Raw genomic sequence first — 21,169 nt, 5'->3', positions numbered from 1 at the left:
CTAATGGAAAAAGCGTATGTGTGGTTGTAAGACGGTTTTATTGTTTTGTGTATTTTGGTTTTTTTTTTTTGCTTTGCGTATTTTGTTGTTTTTTTTGTTTCGTTTGGCGTTAGATGTTGTTGTTTTATTATTGCTAAAGTAACTGTAGACTTTGAGAAATATAAAATAAATTTTATATAAGATTCGTCAAAGGCGAATATTGAACTTTTACTTGTTTTAAAAAGAAATTGAGATAGTCGATGTTTAGCTCATTATGATCGTTATTAGCTTGCCATCTAGTATAAAAAGGTTTCTTTTATATAAAGCTTAACGATATACATACATATATCGTTGCTGGTATCTCCGAAGTTGTCTCGTTGTTCTTCAATTTCGACATACTTCATTTGCTTTTTGGCTTCTAAAACTTTTTTATCAACTGATGATGATTTTAATACAGTAGTTTTCCGATTTAACGACCATTCAATTCTACGAACATCGCATTTAACGAACAAGCTAATTTTAAACTACCTTAAATAACGAACAAAACTAGTTTTTTGTACTCTGTTTAACGAACTAATAAAAATATTATTATTTAAATGAAGATAAAATGACATTTATCAAAAATAACAAATAACCTAAGTTGTAGCAAAAAACTATACCGTTGTTTTAAGCGGTGCTTTTATACCCAAAACTGTAACACATTCTGGGTTCTTATTAAATTTTAGTTCGATGTAGCTATGTCCGTCCGTCCTTCAGATAATGACTTTAACGCTCAATACTCGCTTAACAATACGAGTACGCCGATGAAATTCGATACAAAGATGTTCTATACTAACCGAAATCTCTAACAAATTTTATGGGAATCGGTCCATAATTGACCTTACCCTCCATATCAGGCCCCCTTAAGAAAATTACTTCAACGCTCATTACTCGCTTAAAAATACGAGTATAGCGATGAACTTCGAGAAATAACTTTAAAGCTCATGACTGAATTAAAAATACAGCGATTAAATTCGACACAAATATGGTTTGAAGGTGGGTATATAAGATTCGGAATTTTGTGTTTTGTGCTATTTTTATAAAAAAAAAAAATTATTTTTATAAAATATATTTAAAAAATATTTTATGTACCTATTTTTAATTATTTTCCTACCAAAAACCCACGTTTTAGTTAGTACTGCATATAACGAACTTTTCAATTTTACGAACAGGCCTGACAACATATGGGTTCGTTAAATCGGAAAACTACTGTATTAGACAAACATTTCTAAGCCATGGGAAGAATTCTTCTATATCTCCAAAATGTAGTGCATTGATTAAAATTTTCTTATAAAATTTACATACGTTGCGCATCATTATTCCCATAACTGTCAATATCTTTCATATTAATTTTAAAATAATGGCAGTAGCATATTGGAATTATTACAAAATTCGGTGGTAATTTCATCGAACCATCGCTTATTTTAAAACTTTTTTTTAAGTATGTTGTTACTTTATTATTGTTAAAGGATCTTACAAGGGATTTTATAAATTTACCAGCTGAAATCGTAGCAAATTCTTCCAATTACCTCCATTATAAATCGTATAATATCATCCACAATTGCATTGCAATAAGCGCTTCTTTAACGGGGAGAAGTATGTCATCAACGTGTAGAACAAAAGAGTATAAAAAAACGCTACCGGAATCGTTATAATTTTGTTTTACAATGGATACTGTTGCACCAGAAAAAGTGTGTTTCGACTTTTTTCCAAAAAAATCCTACCATTGTTCAAAATTCTCAATTGGGTGTGAGAAAATAAGTAGATTTCTTGAGGGATGGCAATTTTTTTAATAAACTGTTTCCACTTCTATTTTATTATTTCACTATATATAAATCATTGTACGGAATATATAATCAATCCGGATCGCTCCATAATTGGTCATAGCATCCATATAAGATTCACTTCTAAAAATCACTTAATACTACATAATTCATTATTAAATGGTTATATCCGGATAAAATTCGACATGAGTATATTCTGTATATAGATAAATCATTATTGGTCATAGCTCCCATAAAAGGTCATCATAGTTTCGAAAAACACTTAGAGCGGGGTTTTGAGTTGGCAATCAAATGACAATTAATAATCAGATTAGTTAATCTAAAAATAAATTTAATCTGATGTAAATCCCCTTTGATATTTTTGAGTACAAGATTAAACGTCGCACAGTGGTATAGGAAAAAAAAAGAGGGAAATAATTCGGTAACTTCTAAACGGTTAATCCGATTTTGATGAAATTTGGTATGGAGGTGTTGTCGAGTTTAGGTTTTGAATTTGGACCTTATAGGCCAACCAGGGGCCCGGCGGGGGGTCCTCAAATTAGGACACCTCGGCTATGTTAAATTTTTAAAACGATCCTATTTCATCATTTAAGTTCCGATTTAAAAAAATTTCGTATATAGAATCTCCTCATCGAGCACTAAGTGACAAATTAATTAGGGAAAACTCAACATCTTTTAGAAAATTTACCTAGCACTATTATTTTCATCCATATATCTAACAAATTTAAGAGTTAACCTTATGGATGAAAATAATAGTGCAAGGTAAATTTTCTAAAAGATGTTGAGTTTTCCCTAATTAATTTGTCACTTAAAAAACATTAGGTAGGCATGTTATATATCAATGGAAAGGTAATTTTGTCTATTTTTCAAAACTGTATATAATTTTTGAAAATTAAAAAATTCGCGGAATACTTTTTTTTTAAAAAAATTAAAAAATGTTTTTTATTCAGTTTTTGCGAAGATACAAATTTTTCAAATTGCAATAAAAATTTTATTTATGAATATTTTTTGATGAAATTTTACAGTTGAGTAGATTTTTTACTCAAAATCCAAAATTAAATAAAAATTTCGAATTTTCTTATTAGAAATCCCGGAATTCCCAAAAAAGTTTTAAAAAATCCCAAAAATGGGATTTTTTGGTTTTTTGCCTATTATATCCATACCAGGGGCGGGGTTATCGAAACCCGTTACAAAATGATTAAGAACATATTGGATCATATAAAACAGGTCATTTGATATCGACTATGCGATTTGAGAATTTTTGCTCAAAATTGAATTTTCCATAAAAAATTGGGTTTTTTTGGATGGACCTGGTCCCCTCGGTATCAAAAATTTTTAGGTTTTGTTTCATTTATCGTATTTTATGTAAAGTCAGCTTTCCAAAAAGTATAAATTCTATATACATCTTCTTAGAAACTTTTTAGATAACTTAAAAAGAAAAAGATACTTTTTTCCCAAAAAAAATGGCAAAAAATCGCCTTTTTTTAATTTTTTAAATTAAAATGCCTATAACTTTGGACCCAGTCATGATTTTTACATAATTCTTTCACTGCTTGATATATAAACTTGTTGTTAAGCGAATAAAAAAAAAATGGCAAAAATCGGGAATATTTGGACCCGCTATTATTAAAAAACTAAAGTAAGGACGGTAAAAATTTTAAAATTTTAATTTTCAAATGCGAATATCTCCTAAACTATAAGAGATAATTTACTGCTGAAACTCAAATGAAGAAATAGGATCGTTTTAAAAATTTAACATAGCCGAGGTGTCCTAATTTGAGGACCCCCCGCTGGGCCCCTGGTTGGCCTATAAGGTCCAAATTCAAAACCTAAAATGAAGTCTCCATAATTTATACTAATCAATAAATCAAACATTTTAATGTTTATTTTTATAAAAATTGTATTAATTTTTTTTTTTAATTTTCTGCTCAAGTTTAAACTACCTCCATTGGGCGCTTAAACTTGCAAACAAAATTAACTAATTTAGTACTCAAAAACAACTTTCGAGGATTAATTTTAATTTAATCGCTAATCATTCACCTAAACGAATATAATTCATTAAAAAAATATCCACATCGGAGTAAAATTCATTCTCCTAAATTGTTTACGTTCCCTTGCGTTCTTCCGAGTTTTTAATGAGTAAACTGTTTCTGTAATTAGATGGTAGTTTATGTTTTAACTCGGATTTTGTTACGCTTCTTGCGTATGCCCGAATTTGTTGGTCGAGTCAGATGAGTGTTTTATTACATTTTTGTTTCTGTTTATAATACAGTCGGAGTTTATGGTTTTGAACTGGAGTTTTATCATGTCTTCGGCGCTGTTTCTAGATAGCATGCGAGCACTTTTAGTTAAAATTTTATTTGTATTTTGTTATTGTAACAAAAACAATATACATTTAAATTTTTTATTCAAAGTACTCACACGTACATTACATTTTGTGAAATCTTTTATATTAGAGAAATGAAATGGATACCCACTAAAGTAAGTCGGCAGGTCAAATAGAGGCAGATATAGGCACTATTCCTTTTGGCAATATTCAGTATTCATCAATTTTAATGTCGTCGTCTGTGGTGTCAATAATTTCCGATATATCTACACGCGTTATTACTGAAGAATCATCGAATGAAATAATATTGGAATTAATTATATTTTTTTGTTTAATTTAATTGAATTTTCATAATTTTCGAATATTTCTAAAAAAAAATTTATCGGAATTGTGGAATCTTGAATAGAATTTGGCGATAAGGTATTGTTTGATAACATGTATTTTTGAATTTTGCTGTTGTATTTTTGAAACTTGCGTTTCAACAATAATGAAAAAAATTGCAAAATAAAGAACAAGTAAAAAGTGTTGTTGGGCGTGGTCGACCATATGATACCCTACACCAGTTATGAGTATATCTAAAGCCCTTGTTGTTCCAAGGTTCCTGGATGAAGCACACATCCAAGAGATTAATGGTAAACTAACGGCATAGCACGTAGGAGGCTGCCTTGACATGACGTAGGTTCACCTGGAGGCACTTATTGTGCCTATTGCCAATATTGATATTGACGTTTTGAGGCATTATCGTTTGCCAGGTTTTTTCGCCATTTTCCGGACTTTGTTGGAGCCCTTTAGCACAGGATAAGATGTAGTCTTATTGTCTGTCACAGCCATTCGTTCAATCGCGGTAACGTTCACCTTTTTGGATTCGTCGTTATTAGCCCCAGGGTTTTGTCGATTTGCGGGTCTTATATGAACTGCTCCATAGCCAATATGAAATTGAAAGGTCATCTCAACTATGTTACCTTTGCTGGGCCGATTCAAGACTTTCCAATTTTCCACTGAAAGCTCCTCATTTTGTCCTTCAATAAGAGATAGTATTCTCGTCGTTGGAGTTTCGGGCTTTTCTGGGAAATATCCAATGAATATTTCAGCCTTTGGTATTTCTTCCGCAGAGATAACTTTTAGTTTAGCTTTAACTTGTCGTCAAACCATATAACAGTTGGGAATCCGGGTGGAATGACCCCTTGACTACATCTTTGTAGGCGGGCTGCTGTTTTTTGTTGCTGTGACGACAGTGCTGGTGGCTACTGAAGTGCCAGTTGCTGTAACGATATTGCTTGTGGCTGCTGAGGAACCAGTTGCAGTAAGGCCTGGCAAATCTGGAATTATCGACAGATTTGCTTTATTGCGCGTTCAAACCCCTGCAGCACACGCTGCTTCAACTCCAAAGTGGTGTAGGGTATAATAATTACCAGGGACTGTAAAAAATATTTCATAAATAAGAATTAAAAATGTATAGTTGGGCATGACCATTAGTGTCATATTAGTTTTTTGATGAAAACACACACATCTTTCTTTCAAACTAACTAATTTATTTATATTTGTTAAATTTTTAATTTCATACCCTGCACTATGTATGTATGACTCGAGGGAGTTTTCCAGTTTTCCTAACGAGCGCGTCCCCGGGTGGCGGATAGGGGTGGTGATGGACCATTTGCCCTCTCCCAGCTTTAGAGTCACTTAAGCTGAGGGAAGGCAGATTGTCCACCACCTGGGAATATTATATTCCCCGTGGACCAAAAAAACTGGAAAAACAAACATGGAAAATAACAAGTAAAAGTTCTATATTCGGCCGAGCCAAATCTTATATACCATTCACCATACTAGTGTGTTAAACAAAAACAGCCAGTACATATTTTATAACAAAAAAATCAAAAAATTTTGACTTTATATGTTTCTAGATTCAATACTACCTAAAAATTCCCTTTTATGTGTTCTCACTTACTCCCAGCCCTACATGCTTAATTCATGTTTCTAGGTTCAATATTATAGTAGAAAATTCAAAAAGTACCTTTTAATCCGAGCCCTACATACTTAATTTAAAAAGTACGTTTTGAAGAACGAAAAAGTACCAAGAAATCCCCTTTTATATTTTATCATTTACTCCGGGCCCCACATGCCTAATTTCATGTTTCTAGGTTCTATATTATAGAATATTCAAATGCACCTTTTAAAGAACGAAAAAGTACCCTTTTATATGTTCTCACTTACTCCGGGCCCTACATGATGAAATTATTTAGTCTATAGGTTCAATATTCTGTAAAATTCAAAAAGTACATTTTGAAGCACGAAAAAACACCAAAAAGTCACATTTTATATGTTCTTACATAGTCCGGGCTCTACATACTTAATTTCATTATTCTAGGTTCAATATTATAGAAAATTCAAAAAGTACCTTTTGTACAACTAAAAAGCATCAAAAAGTACCCCTTTATGTGTTCTCACTTAATCCGGGCTCTACACACTTCATTTCTTGTTTCTAGTCAATAACAACACACTGCTTCATTCGTAATTGTTGTTCTTTCTTTGCATTGTTTTTATAAACAAGTAATTCCAGAAAAACAGACAGACGGACATCGCTAAACCGACTTCGATACCTATACGGAGTTAAAAATTGTATTTGTTTCAAACAAACTCATACATACCCTTCTCACGAAGGTAAGGGTATAAAAATAAAAAGATAAAAGTTATAACAAATCCCAAAAAGGATGTAGTAAAACAAATGGTAAAACAGGTGAGTGATAGCTACTAGCTACTAACTAGAGGAGGAAGTTGAAAAAGATGCTTCAGGAAATCATAGTTAGTCAATCCAACGACACTCCAAAAGAAAAATCGGACTCTCTTACAAGATATGGGGCAAAGTGGATCAGATCTCCCTAGGGGTTGACAACTGAGAATAAACCTAAGAAGAAAAAGAGCTCCCAGTCTTCTCATGTACAGTCGAAGCCAAGCCATACTTCACTCAAAGGAACTTCAAGTGAGAATCCTGCGAGTAAGGGTGACAGCAACGAAACCTACCTCAAAGGTAAGGGTATCTCAAAAGAAACCCCGAAAAACGAGGAATGAGAAGCTAGACAGTGGAAAAGAAAAAAAGACCCGCCAAAAGTTGCCAAAAGAAGACACCGGGACGATCTCTGCTACGCAGTTTACGATGCCGCTAACCCGACTGCCAAATTCCGATTAAAATAGAAGACCTGGTCAACAATAAGATAGTGGACCACGCAATAGCTTCAAAGGGCAAATAACCAATAGAGAGCGTGTGCTGAGAGTTCAGCATGGGAGTGATCTTTATGAGGTTGGCATTTCTCAAATGTCTTAGCACCCTAAAGAACTTGGAGAAAGTATCCCTCCTCCCTGGGACGGAGATAAGCTGGGACTGGCAAAGAAGAGCGAGCTGTCTACATGAAAAGGTGGGGCAGTAAACTGGCTAATGAACGTATACTGGAAATTCTTGGTGGTCAAAATGCTGAGCTGGCCGTGGAAAAATAGGACGTCTTTTAGAGGAAAGAAGAACCTGAGGAAACTAGGTATCGATCAGAAATCTATGGCTAGTCTTGCCAAGAATAAAAGTAGGGCTTACTTTGCCTTTAAAGCTGTCATATTCAAAATTGGGAAGGTGCCAATTGGAAGGGTTGTTACAACAAGCCTCGAAAAGGACATTAGAAAACCTGAGACCACAACATCAGTAGCCACTACTGATAACGTTGAGGAGTCAAATCCTAAAAGCGAGAAGTTACCACTAACTCGCCAAAAAGAAAGTACACACGCAGAAAAAAAACATGGTTCGACATGGTTACTATAACTACGCCATGTTTACTGTAACAATTGTTCAATTCACAATCGATGTTGTAGCGTTGTATGCGTTGTATGTCAGCAGCTGCTACAATAGTCATAACAATGTTGTTGGTATTTTCTATGCAAAAGCTCTGTACAACTCCTACGACAATTTTTCATATGTTTTTCGAATGTTGTAAGAAAGTTTAGTGTTGTCAATTGTTTATTTCAACATATAAACAAAAAATTCAAACGATTTTAGCATAGAAAACAATAAAGTGGTAACACTGAAATCAAAAACAAACAGCTGTTTACCAAAACAAAAAAACTAAAATTTTATTAAAAACAGTTTATTTATTAGTTTAAAATATGGAATAAAAATATAAATGAATTTAAAATTCAAAAAAATTAATTTGGTTTATTTCCCATGTTTAATTAATATAATATTTTTTGATTTTTTTATCTTTTGACATTGTTATGTATATTTGTTTTGATTGTTTTTTTTTTTTTCATTGGGAACATAAACATATGACTTGCTGCAAAGATCTGTTCACAATCACTGTTACTACACTTTAGTAGGTACAATATACAACTTGATTGTGAATTGAACAAATATATTGTTTTCAAAATCATGTAATTGTTATTTTAATTAGATATTAACAATATTTTAGTTACTGTAAACCTTTTTATGTTCAAGGCAATTATAAATTTGAGTATGATTCACTGAAAAATAATTATTTTTACAACAACTAAATAATGATAACAATGAAAACATATTATGTATGTTATTTACAACCATTTATAAAAATTATATGTTATGTTATATAACCATTGTATGTTATGTTGTTATAAATAACAATTATATGTTATGTTGTTATATGTCTGCTGATACAGCAACAAAACAACTTTTGCCACACACATTTACTGATACAGATTACTTTTTCGTGTATGTTTTTTTACGCGACTATAAAATGAGTTGAAATAATTCTCATTTGGTTTATAACATTAAACGTATAAGTTTTTCAGTTTGTATAAAATAATGTAGTTATGTTTTTGTGAAGCAAATTGAAATTTGCGAATTGTGTTAAGTATTGTAAGTTATATTTATTTATATATATTTTTTACTTTTTTTTAGAAACTGTAATTTTACTAATTCAGTAAAATTTATTTTGATTTCGATACATATTTAAACGAAATTTTGATCACATTGGATCGTAATATGATCATGTATAACAATATTATGATAAATAGAAAAGTATTATGATAAAATATTTCCACGGTATATAATCATAACATGATATTTTAAAATTGTTACAATAACTATAATATGTTTAGACTACAATCATAATTTTAACCATAATATGTTGCTCTTAGAACATGGTTACCACAACCATGTTTTTTTTCTGCGTGCAGCTTCCCTGTCACACTAAAAAACCTAAGACGGTACCCAAGGCATTATCAGCAAGTACTGGAACTTTGATGAGTCAAATCCTAAAAACGAAGAGGAAATCACTCACTCGCCCGAAGACAGAACAGCAGTGCTTTCCAAAATTAGAAAGGTATCGATTTAAAAGACTGCCTGATAAGAAGACCGCAATAGAATCCACTGCATTAATAGTCAGACGGTTACCAACGCCCTGATGGATAAAATTAACACAGGTAAAATACATATAGCTATAATCCAGGAACCTTGGACGATTCGCAACAAGGTTTCTGGATTAAATCACGTAAATTTCCAACTTTTCTACGCTGATACAGGGTATCGCCCGGGAACATGTATCTTATGTCACAAGAACTTATATTTTCTCCTCTCAACAGGATTATCCACATCGGATGCAACGGTGCTGAAGCAAGGTCGTGGCAACATATACCTTGCATCTGTTTACTTGCCTTTCGATTCTCCGGCATTACCACCAACGTCGGAGCTTATGAAACTTGTTGAAGAGGCACAACGGAAAAATAAGAAAATTGTAATAGGTTGTGATGCCAACTCTCACCATGTAGCTTGGGGTAGTACAAACACCAATCGTAGAGGACAAGACCTCATGGATTTCCTTAATACTAAAGACTTGATCACATTGAATTTAGGTAATAAAGCTACCTTCGTCAATAGAATCAGAGAAGAAGTATTAGATATAACTATATGTTCAGAAGAGCTTATAAACAAAATTCAGGATTGGAGAGTTTCGGGCGAGCACTCCTTTTCTGACCATCGGTACATAAGATTCAAAATAATACGTCCGCCACAATTGGACAATGTTCGGTTCCTTACTGAAGAACCGTTTATGTCAGGACACTTTTCAATGTCGAAATAAAGAAGTAGCCGAAGTAGAAATGCTCACAAGTATTCTGGTTGAATCGTTCGAGGACAGCTTCCCTATGCGAGAGCGGAGATCTGCCCAGGAGAAACCCTGAGTAACTGGGGAACCAGTTCGATGACACGCAGGCTGAAGGATATGGAGGAGACCATGAAACTCCTAATGGACTCTCATTTCCCACGCGGTATATTGAATAACATAGATGAACCGATATTGGAGAAAGGGGAGGCTAACACGGAAATTGTAATTAAATCTGATATGGTTAAAGGGGTAATCAAAAGCTTCACTCCCTACAAAGCTGAAGGGCCGGATGGCATTTTCCCAGCACTCAGATATTCATTGCATACTTGCAATTCACATATACCCCCATTAAATGGCAGGATGCAAGGGTAATATTTATACCCAAACGAGTGAAACCTTGCTATGCGACACCTAAGTCCTATCGACCGATAAGTCTTAAGTCCTTCCTACTTAAAACCTTGGAACGAATAGTCGATAGTATGGTTAAAAACAGTATACTAGACAAAGACCTAAAATTTAAGCAGCATGCTTATGTAAAGGGACGATCTGTGGAAACCGCTTTAAACGAAGTTATCCAATACATAGGTGCATCTTTTGATACCAAACTGTATACACTGGTGGTATGCATTGACATCGAAGGCGCATTCAATAACATGCACACTGATACTCTTATCCAATCCCTAGACCAGTTTTATGTTGACCTGGTGCTCTGTCTTTTCACAAGAAAGACAAACATTTTTATATATACTGAACCTTGCTTCATGAGCAAGAAGATACCGGTGACAGACAAAGTTAAGTACTTAGGTTTAATTGTCGACCGGAAATTAAAATGGAGACACCACATAGAGGAGCGATTCAACAAGGCACATCGGTGCTGGGCGATATGTAGGAGAGCTATAGGCATGAAACTATAAATTGGCTTTACAAAAGTGTAATTAGACCAATTCTAGCTTATGCTTCAATAATCTGGTGGACTGCTTTAGACAAAAAATGCAATATCGAACTACTACAGGGAGTTCAGCGTACATGTTGCTTGGATATAAGTGGTGCCATGTGTACTACTTCAACCAAGACCTTGGAAACGTTGCTAGATATTCCACCCAATGAAACATATTTAAGATATGAGGCGGCGCTTACAGCCGAACGGCTCTTTACTTTAGGCAAACCGGCTAAAAGCAGTTATAGGACATGTCACCAATGTACACTGGACACATTGGAAGGTTATACACAATCATCGGACATGCCAGATCGCATACCAGACACAGAATATGTAGGAAACTTTGAAACGCTCATCCCAGATAGAATGTTTTGGTCAAGCGGAACATTAGAGCAAATACCAGTAGGAATCCGTTGCTACACGGATGGCTCTAAATTAGGACGCAAAGTTGGCCTGGGGTTCTACATTGAAGACCCAGAAACAGAAATATACCACCGTTTACCTAATCATAACACAAACTTCTAGGCAGAAGTCCGAGCAATAACGGAATGTGTAAATTGGATTAGAATAAATATGGCGCCCACAGCCCTTAATATATTTACCGACAGCCAGAAGGCAATAGAATTAAATATATCAGGTGATAGAATTAAATATTAAACCATATTGGATTGTAAGAAAGCTTTAACTGAATACTCTCCCAGAGGTAAGGTTTACATCATATGGATACCAGGAAGCTTTTTTATATTGTATTTTATTTTATAAGGAAGTCTTGTTCTATTTTTTAGTAGAAATTTGTAACCATCTATGGCCTTATAAAGGCTAGGTTATGGTAATAAAATAAATAAATAAATATACATATGTAACTCTGGTAACAAACCTACATTAATTTTTTCAAATACTGATAATTACAATGGGTGGGAGGAAGTACTAGACATTATACTCATTAATACTAGATCTAAAAAAATCTGTTAGGTGGAGGATATCCAATAAAAGTCTTTCTCAGACCACAATTGGATTCCCTTCGATATTATATTACAAAACTCGACAGAAAAAATGCTCTACAGGAACCCTAGCAGAACCGATTGGTTCAAGTATAAAGGGATCCTCAGAGTTAAGTTAAGACAATACCCGGAGTTGATGATTCAATCGCTGGTCTTGAAAAGATAGAGGAAAATATTAGCAAAGTTTTAAGCAAAGCTTTCGAAGCAAAGAATAGCTTCCCTCCATGATGGAATTCGGAGCTATCTAAGCTATGTAGAGAAATACGTAGAGCCTTTAACACATACTACAATAATAAAAAACGTATAAGAAAGCTATAGCAGTCATGAAAAGAAGAAGCTTCTGCGAATTTATAGACAACACAATGGTCACCGCTAGACTTAGCAACATTTTGGCTAAAGACGAATCGAATCCAACCTATATTAAAATGACGACACTTGGTCGGAATCATCAGCAGAATTCCTTGATATCCTACTAAATACTCATTTTTCGGGCTGCAAAGATGCTGTCGCAGAAATTACTACGCAAATAGGACTCCATCGGGTCAATAATGATATCATCTCCCATGACAGGACTTCGTGGGCGATTGATTCCCCCATTGAAACCAACCTTTAATTCAACAAGCTCTTGCAAGATTTTTATGGAACTGGAAAACAGAGGCATAAAAGAATTTGCTTACGTGGACGATGTTGTATATTGGTACAAAGTATGTTTGCCGACATCCTTCGCCAAGGGTATTTATCTTGTCGTGATGCGAGGGCTTAAGTACACATCATGACTATAGCTTACTGTGACTAATGCTTCGGTATCCAGCCACTGGAAGTTATGGTTTCAAAGAAGTGTACAACTAAAGGTTACTCATCTTGTCAAGATAGTGAGTGTGGTATGTGTCTGTCAATCCTAATTCCTTCTATCATGACATAGATGATACGCGATGTTATTCGATTGGGCTCTTTGAGCAGTAAGGGCTTTACCGTTGGACAGAGCGTTATACTTTTAAGGTCAAGATGAGTGGTAGCGGTGCCGAAGGCCTGGATGGCTAGCCAGTGCATAAAGAGGCTAGTTGCTAACAGCTCCCCTCAGCGTCATGGTAAAGCGCTGTTGTAACGTAGTTGCCTAGTCCACGTACGCCGTCACTGCGTGGATCGTCCGTCTGTACGTGCATACTCGTGGGATTCAGAATAGAAGAACCAAATATAAAAACAAAAAAGGAAGAGAGTAGGGACACGACGGAAGGGGTGGTCGACCTGTTAGGGAGAGACAATCCGGACGTCACGGTCAACGAGGATAATGGGGAGTTGGACAGTACATGGGAGGACGGTGACGTTACCCTTACTGACCTCCATGCCAGAATTGTTGAGCATGAAGATCAGGTACTGAGAAGCCAAGCGCCCCTTCACGAGATATTAATGATACAGGCCGAACGAAGGAGGAAAAGGCTAGGAACCAGACTTTGAGGTCTGTTGCCTTTCTGTCTAAAAAGTCAAAGGCTGATTCTTCAAAGTTCTCGTCAAAGGAGATGCTCCTGCTTAGAAGGCACCGACAAAGCGTCGCTAAATTCGAGAGAATATACGGCCCCGTTGGTGACGTTCTGGGTTGGTCCACTCCCTGGAGACAACAGGTGGATGCTGCCATTAAACCGGCTAACACTCAAAAGAGTGATGGGTCGATAGCATCATCAACCTGCAGTCTGCAAAAGGCAAAGAGGGGTTTATCCCGAAAACCAATGCGCTCATGTCTTCGGAGCGAGCTGCGGAGGTCTTCCACCCAAAAACCCTAGCAAGGTGGACACGACACCAGGAAAGGTAAAGAGGACTGGTGAACTTCCGGCCTGCCCACCTACTGACCTCCGCAAGAACGTCAGTAAGGGAAAAGGCTCCGGTAGTGACCGACCCTCCAAAACCAGTGGTGTCAAAGTCACCTAGCACAACGAAGAGGTCTGGTCCATCCCCGGCTGGCGCTCCTAAAGGTCCCCGTAAGGAGAAAATTAAGAGAGACAGATCTGGGGATGATAAACCCTTTTCATCCAGAAAGAAGGTGAAGAAGTCAACCAGCCTTGATGTATGCCTTCAAGTGGCAGTCATTGATCGGAATGACCCTGATGGGAGGATCAGTACCGATTTCTGGCAATCAATTGAAGGTAGGCTGATTGATAAAATCGCCATCTTTGAGGGTGGGTCGGAGGATGTATCCTTCAATGGTGCAGACTGGGTTAAGGCCAAACAGAATGGTAGTCTTCTTACATACCAATGGAGACATGTGAACTCTCTGGTATGTAAGGAGAATACTGGCAAGGACTTTCGATTCGCTGTGGATCGTAAGTCCTTAGAAGTCCTAGGTGAGATGGGGGTTGCTAAGTTTGGTCTTGGCACTGTCAGGTTCCGGTACCCGAAACATGACAGAACCAAAGAAGTTGCTAGTGGTGCAGATAAACCGTTGCCAATGGGGCAGCAAGGACATCAACAAAAGAGGTGAGTTAATGTTTGATTTTATAACTGATTATAATCTCATCATCTGTAACAAGGGCGATACGCCGATGTTCAGGAACAAGGATAGGTAGGCAGTTATAGATTTAACTTTAATTAACCGTTTAGAAGATCTCGTTAGAGATTGGAAGGTTGCAACGGATTGTTCATTTTCGGACCATAGTCGCATTACCTTCACACTGGATTTTGTCTTGGCTAGGAGTCCACCTTTTAGGGATCCTAGGAAAACAAATTGGGGAAACTTTAATGATAGGGTAGAGTCTGTGTTGGCACAACGAGCCTTGTGCGATTTGTTGCCAACTAAGGGAAGCTATGAGCTAGCCTGTCCGGTTACTTTCCCGGGCAAAATAGAGCAACCTAAATGGCGGACCAAGGAACTTAGATTTCAAAGGTCGACTGTTAGGAAATTGTTCGATAGGGCCAAGCTTACAGGTCAAGCAATTGACTGGAACAATTATAAAATGTGTTTCAATAAGTATAAAGCTGATCTCAAAAGGGCTAAAAGGATTTCATTGTTCCAGTACTGTGAATCCATAGACAATGTCAACGAGTTATCAAGATTCCGACGGATATTATCTAAGGACCCAAGTGTCATAGGGTATATCCGAAGGATTTCATTGTCCCAGTACTGTGAATCCATAGACAATGTCAACGAGTTATCAAGATTCCGACGGATATTATCTAAGGACCCAAGGGTCATAGGGTACATCCGAAGGAGTGATAACTCTGTGACCCTAGCTCTGCTAATGGAAACACATTTTCCGGGTTGTCTTGCAACTGAAGATGTGGTTGACGACCAACTGCACTTCGAGTCTGTGGCGCCAAGTATCACCTACAGTTGCATAGAGGAGATAGTCACTAGGGAAAAGCTAGTATGTTCGGATAATTCATTCGACCCCTTCAAGTCACCTGGGCCGGATGGCATATTTCCAACTCTACTAAAGAACTTGCCTCAGGACGTTATATCTCTTCTGCTGGAGATTTTTATGAGATGCCTTGGTTGTAGGTATTTAACAAAGAGGAGGGAGGGAGGGTTATTTTCATACCCAAGGCCGCTAAGGCAAGCCACTCAAAGCCAAAGGATTTTAGACCTATCAGCATGGCTTCTTTTCTTTTGAAGACACTTGAGAGACCGATAGATCTAGATCTAAGGAACAATATTGATACTCTAACTAACTTTTTGATACTTCTAACTGGACACTGCTTAGTTAGAACCTTTGTCAGTAAGTGGGACAGTAGTACACCGGACTATTGCAGGTTATGCGAGGATGAGGAGGAAGTAGAGACGATCGAGCATATTATTTGCCAATGTCCTAGGATACAGAACCTCACGCTGAAATGGCTAGGGAATAGGTTCCATAGCGAATTGCGGGACTTAACCCTCGCAGTCTACTAGGTTTTGTCAAGGGAATTAGTCACTTCTTTGACTGGGCTACGGTGTTGGTTATGGTGTCTTCTGTGTAGAAGCTGGGATAAGTATCTGTCATCGTCTTCCCAACAACTGTAGTGTTTTACAGTCTGAAATATTTGCGATGTCAGCCTGTAGGGTACTATACGATCGTAATATTCGTGGCACTTCTTTTTCTAAACTCATACACTACTACTTTCCTATTAGTCAGACAATGTAAGAATAATCAGTCAAGGCAAGGTCACCTGTCATAGGGACTATTATGGAAATGAACAGACTGGTGAGCGTGCCAGAACGGGATCTGCTCTTGTTATGTCCAACGCCATTTCAGTAGCAACTCCGTTAGGTTTTATCAAAAGCTGATGGAATAACCTAGACTGTAGGTTCAATCAACGAAAAGGTACCAATATGTTCCTTTTTATAGGTTCTCACTTACACCGGGCTCTGCATACTTAATTTCACGGTTCTACGTTCAATATTATAGAAAGCTATCTATACCCAGTGTGCTTTGCTACCCTATAGTCAATATAAATAAAAACCTCACTTTTGAAGATTCTAGCTCTGTTTCCCAGATATACATAGAATTATCCACTGTGAGCCGCTCTAATGTCACATGTCTCAATGAAATTTAATTTGTATAATAAAACAAAGTTTTTTAATATATCCAAAAAAAATACATTACATGAGATTTTCTTACTTTGGTAAAATTAGAAAAGTGTTCAATTAAATAGTATTTCGTATTATAAACGAAATTTTTGTAAATATTACGAAAGAAGTAGCTACTTTTTTGGTAAAGGCATGAAATATTATGATATATGTATGTTGATTAAAAGCAAAAAAAAAAAAAAAAAACATTTTACAGTAATATATTTTTTAATTTAAGTTCAACATTAATTTTATTAAGAAAAACTACTTATGTATGTATTATAAACATTCATAAATATTATTTATATGTATGTATATGTTTCTTATATTAGATTTACACTACAATAAAATTTAAACTTTAAATTGTCTGATTCAAACTCCGATAGAAAATGTTGTATTTTACTTTGAAACAGATTCTTTATTTGCAATTATATTAAACATAATTTTATATTTAAATCTTTTTAAAAAAATTCATTACATACATTCATAATTAAAAATAACATTGACCAACAAAACTTGAAAAATGTCGAATTTCAAAGACCAAAGTATACATTTCTAAAGCATTCGGGAGTGCTGAATCCGATTCTGATGTCTCTATCACTTCTGGTTTTTAAGATATCGTGTAGTTTTTGACAATTTTTTTTGTTAATAAAATCTATTATGTCATCATTTGGTTTCATTTGTTGGCCTGTGTAATTGAATCGTAATGTTGGCTCATATCTGTATAAATGCGCCTTAAAATATCTAGACCGATATGAACCATATTTTGTTTTATAGAAATAGCAAAAAAATCTTTTATGTAATAGTTACACATAAAAGTGAAATATAAGATTTTTTCTAAAAGTATAAAGGGTGGTGCAATTCAAAGTATATTTTAAAATTAAGCTTTAAAATTTTAATTTATTACCAGAAAAAAAAGAAAATTTTGGTCAATGTTGAATAATATTGCAATATTATTTCCAAGTCAGTGCTGGGAAGTTTTTAAAGAAGATACAAAGCATCGACCAAAACTCACGTTACAGTGCAAAACTTCATCATTGTGTGTGTACTTAATGGCTTTTTATCCATTCGCAAACCAGAACCCTAAACCACCAACAATAAAATGGAAAATTGAAGTGACAAAACACTCACAGTTCTCACCTTGTCTGAGCAGCCACATGAAGGAAATAGTATTCCATATTTGTTCTTCAAAAAATGTTATAATTTAGTTAAGTGTGTTTTATTTAATTCTTTATAAGGAAACTTATATTTGGACCACCCTTTATATGAGCGTGAAATATTAAATACCGTCCATAAACATTCAATATTTCATACGTTTGGAAACATATATTTAATTTTTATTTTATTCCAAAATAGTCTCTTTTTTCACCCTCTTCGCCTGAACAGCAACAGCTGGTGCTGGTATATAACCCTTGTGAAGTTTACGATGTGCCCGCAATCCAGCACCTTGGGCAAACTCTTTTCCACAAAAGTGACATTTATAATGTTTTTTGTCTTCATGTATTAATTTGTGATTATTTAGATATCTCGTTGCGGTGAATCCTTTACCGCATATATTACATAAAATATCACGCACATTAAGATGTGATTTAACGTGATCGTTTAGCGTATGTAAGTGATTAAAGCCCATTTTACAAATGTGACATTCGTAGCGAAAACGATTCTCATGCCGACGAATATGGTTGTCATGATCACGACTGGTACGAAAACCAGCACCACAAATTTGACAAAGAAATGGTTTTTCACCTGTATGATAAATTAAATGTCGATCCAATTCTGATTTTTTAGGATAACCTTTACCACATAAATCACAACGAAAACTATTCTCGCTGAGGTGACGCTTAACATGCGATACACAAGTATCAAACTTTTTGAAAGGCAATTCACATAAGGGGCATTTAAATGGTCTAGTATTAGTATGCTCTGACACATGTATATGATAGTTTTCATATTTTTTGATAATTTCATTACAATGAGGACACATAAATGGTCCCTGGCAATCGCTAAGAAATGTCAGATCATTGTAGTATTTGGAGTTGGCTGTAAACTCTGATTTCTCCAGTTCGCATTTTAATTGTTGTTCCTTATCTTTGGAGTACAAACGGTTAATGAATTGTATGTGATTTCTTAAGCGCTCAAATGTTAAATCAATATTCCAATTTAATTTCAGCTCTTCTTGCATCTTGGTAAATATTTCATCTCGTCTTGAGGTGATACCAAAAAATACACTATTAACCTGCCACAAGTCTTCGTATTTTTTGTAAAGCTCTATAATAACCGGTAAATGTGCTTCCTTAATGTTTTTCTAAATTAAAAAGTTTAAGAAAAAAGTTAACATAAGTAAATTGCAATTTAATTGGGAAATTATTATAATAATGATATTTGTGAGTTATGATTGGATGAGAAAAGGCTCCACTATCTAAATCTTATTTTAAATGTCATAAAAATTTAATAATTGAATAATTGTATATGAAAAAATAATGAACACTTTTCTTTATCAGATGAATTGCAATGTATAAATTTCTTATAAATGTGAGCGCCTAAAACTATACTTTAAAATATTGAATTTAAAATTATATGAAATGTTGCCATATACATTCTTAGAGTTTTTTTAATCTAAAAATATTTAGTTCTTTGCATAAACAAGTACATATTATTCAATTATTAAAAGACTCAAATAAACTTAACTTATTGAATTATTATTAATTTTGTAAATTAAATATCCTAAAATATCCCTAAATTCTTCCACTATATTTTCCCATCTTCATAATTGTAAACAAAGCAAAAATATTAAAATATTTGTTTATTTATACTTACAAAACGTTTCTTTTTTATCTGAAAATAAATTGTAATTAGCAATTAGCAAGAAATTCTCTGAAAGCATTTATAAATTTAACTTACCCTGTCTTTTGTTAAAGATTGAATATTTTGTTGCAAATATTTTATATGATCAATATACCAGGGCAATTTAAAGTCTTCACCATTATGCTGTTTTTCAATTTGATAGGAATACTCAAAACGCATATTGTTTATGCGATTTTTGGCAAATTCCCAAGTAATATTTGTAGATAATTGTTCGTTAATTTCATTTGTTATTTCTTCGTAACCTTTCTGGCATTTAGCTTCATCTTTCGATTTTTCTTTTAGATCCCACAGATAAGGTTTTTTCTCAAAAGCTTGCAATAAAGCGATATTCAAATCTTTTTCCTCAGAGTCTTCAGCCAATTCGGGTAAGATTCTATTTGATTTGTGGCGTTTAAGTTTGAGTTTTATTTTACGACGTTTTCTTAACTTTTTGGGCTCTTCTTTGGACTGTGGATAAAATGAAGTACAGAGTTAAGTATAGTATTACACAATTCGAATAATTAATTGTTCTTTTCTGTATATCTAATGAAAATACTGTAATCTACTAAATTTATCAATTACCTCAGAATCATTATCATTAGATTCATCGACTCTTTCCTCGCATGATGATGAACTGTCATCCTGTAAATAAAATTGCATATATTTATTATTTTTTAAATATAAGTTTCTCAACAAATACTTACATCCTTAAATGGTTTGTAATCCTCATCATTGTCATCCGAATCATTATCAAACATATCCTCCATTTTAATATTCGTTGCATTATCATCACAATCCCCCACCTCTTCGTCTTTAACCTGTACCCCAGAGTATTCATTATTATCTGATGTCCTGCTAATACTTGCAGCTTCTGTTTCTAAGGGATCTTCTTTGACAATTTCTGCCAGCAATGTTTTATCTTCAATTTCTGGTATTTTACTTTCAATAGGTGTTTCAATTTTAATTTCTGGTTCATATATCATGGGTAACTCGTTGGATTCCTCTTCGAAGTGTTCTAAATGTAACTCTTCCAGATGCATGGAAAATTTTTTCATTTGATCCCATGATGTCTCACAAAATGTACAATGAAAAGTATAGGTTTTCGATTTTTTATTTTTCTTTTTTAAGTTTATAAGTATTTCACCACACTTTTTAAGATTCGATTTGTTATCTGCACCCATTTTAAGAAGTTTTTTAACGTTACTCCTTTAGTTTAATGTGTAGATTATATGTATTTCTTTTATTATTGAAAAGAAAGTTGTTTTGTTTGTTGGTTTAGAAAAAAATTTTGTTTATAATAACGTGTCATATGTTCAGTGTAGGTTACAGCTGTTAGTATAGTATGTTCATAGTTTTCACTATCAGTGTTGTCAATAAATAGCTTTTGTAGCTTAAGTTATTTTATTTAAGTTTATTCAAATTCATTGTTTTTTACAAAATATATACTTCAAAAGTTTTTATATGTAACTGCGTTATACATTTTTGGGAACAAGTCAGTTCCCAACACAATCAGTGCGTAAGACGAAATTCGTCGTACGTAACGAACTGTGGGATATGTTTATTTCTATTTCATACGCTGACGAACGACGAATAAATTATTTTAAATGAC

At 34.5% G+C, this 21,169-nt stretch overlaps 1 protein-coding gene across 1 annotated transcript; it reads right to left on the bottom strand.

The window, feature by feature from the left end:
* Window positions 1-17,047: 17,047 nt before the first annotated feature.
* LOC119610946 (zinc finger protein 225-like) lies at window positions 17,048-20,875 on the bottom strand. The gene is made up of 5 exons (XM_037966371.1): window positions 20,265-20,875; window positions 20,143-20,202; window positions 19,618-20,028; window positions 19,534-19,551; window positions 17,048-19,021 (listed from the first exon to the last, which is right to left on the bottom strand). Exons 1-5 carry the CDS (start codon window positions 20,739-20,741, stop codon window positions 18,059-18,061), a joined length of 1,929 nt encoding a protein of 642 aa, XP_037822299.1. The 5' UTR covers window positions 20,742-20,875; the 3' UTR covers window positions 17,048-18,058.
* Between the last annotated feature and the right edge of the window lie 294 nt (window positions 20,876-21,169).

Source organism: Lucilia sericata, unplaced genomic scaffold, assembly GCF_015586225.1.
Source record: "Lucilia sericata isolate MDLA Ls3-8-SP2 unplaced genomic scaffold, ASM1558622v1 Contig001319F_arrow, whole genome shotgun sequence".
NCBI lineage: Eukaryota > Metazoa > Arthropoda > Insecta > Diptera > Calliphoridae > Lucilia > Lucilia sericata.
This window is presented reverse-complemented; position numbering and strand designations above follow the sequence as displayed.

Excerpts from the sequence above, each read along its gene's own strand:
- LOC119610946 (XM_037966371.1), bottom strand. The coding sequence starts at position 20,741 with ATGGGTGCAGATAACAAATCGAATCTTAAAAAGTGTGGTGAAATACTT. Across the intron at positions 20,203-20,264 it reads ATTACAAACCATTTAAGGAT|GATGACAGTTCATCATCATG; the intron begins GTAAGTATTTGT and ends TTTTATTTACAG. Across the intron at positions 20,029-20,142 it reads CTAATGATAATGATTCTGAG|TCCAAAGAAGAGCCCAAAAA; the intron begins GTAATTGATAAA and ends TTTTATCCACAG.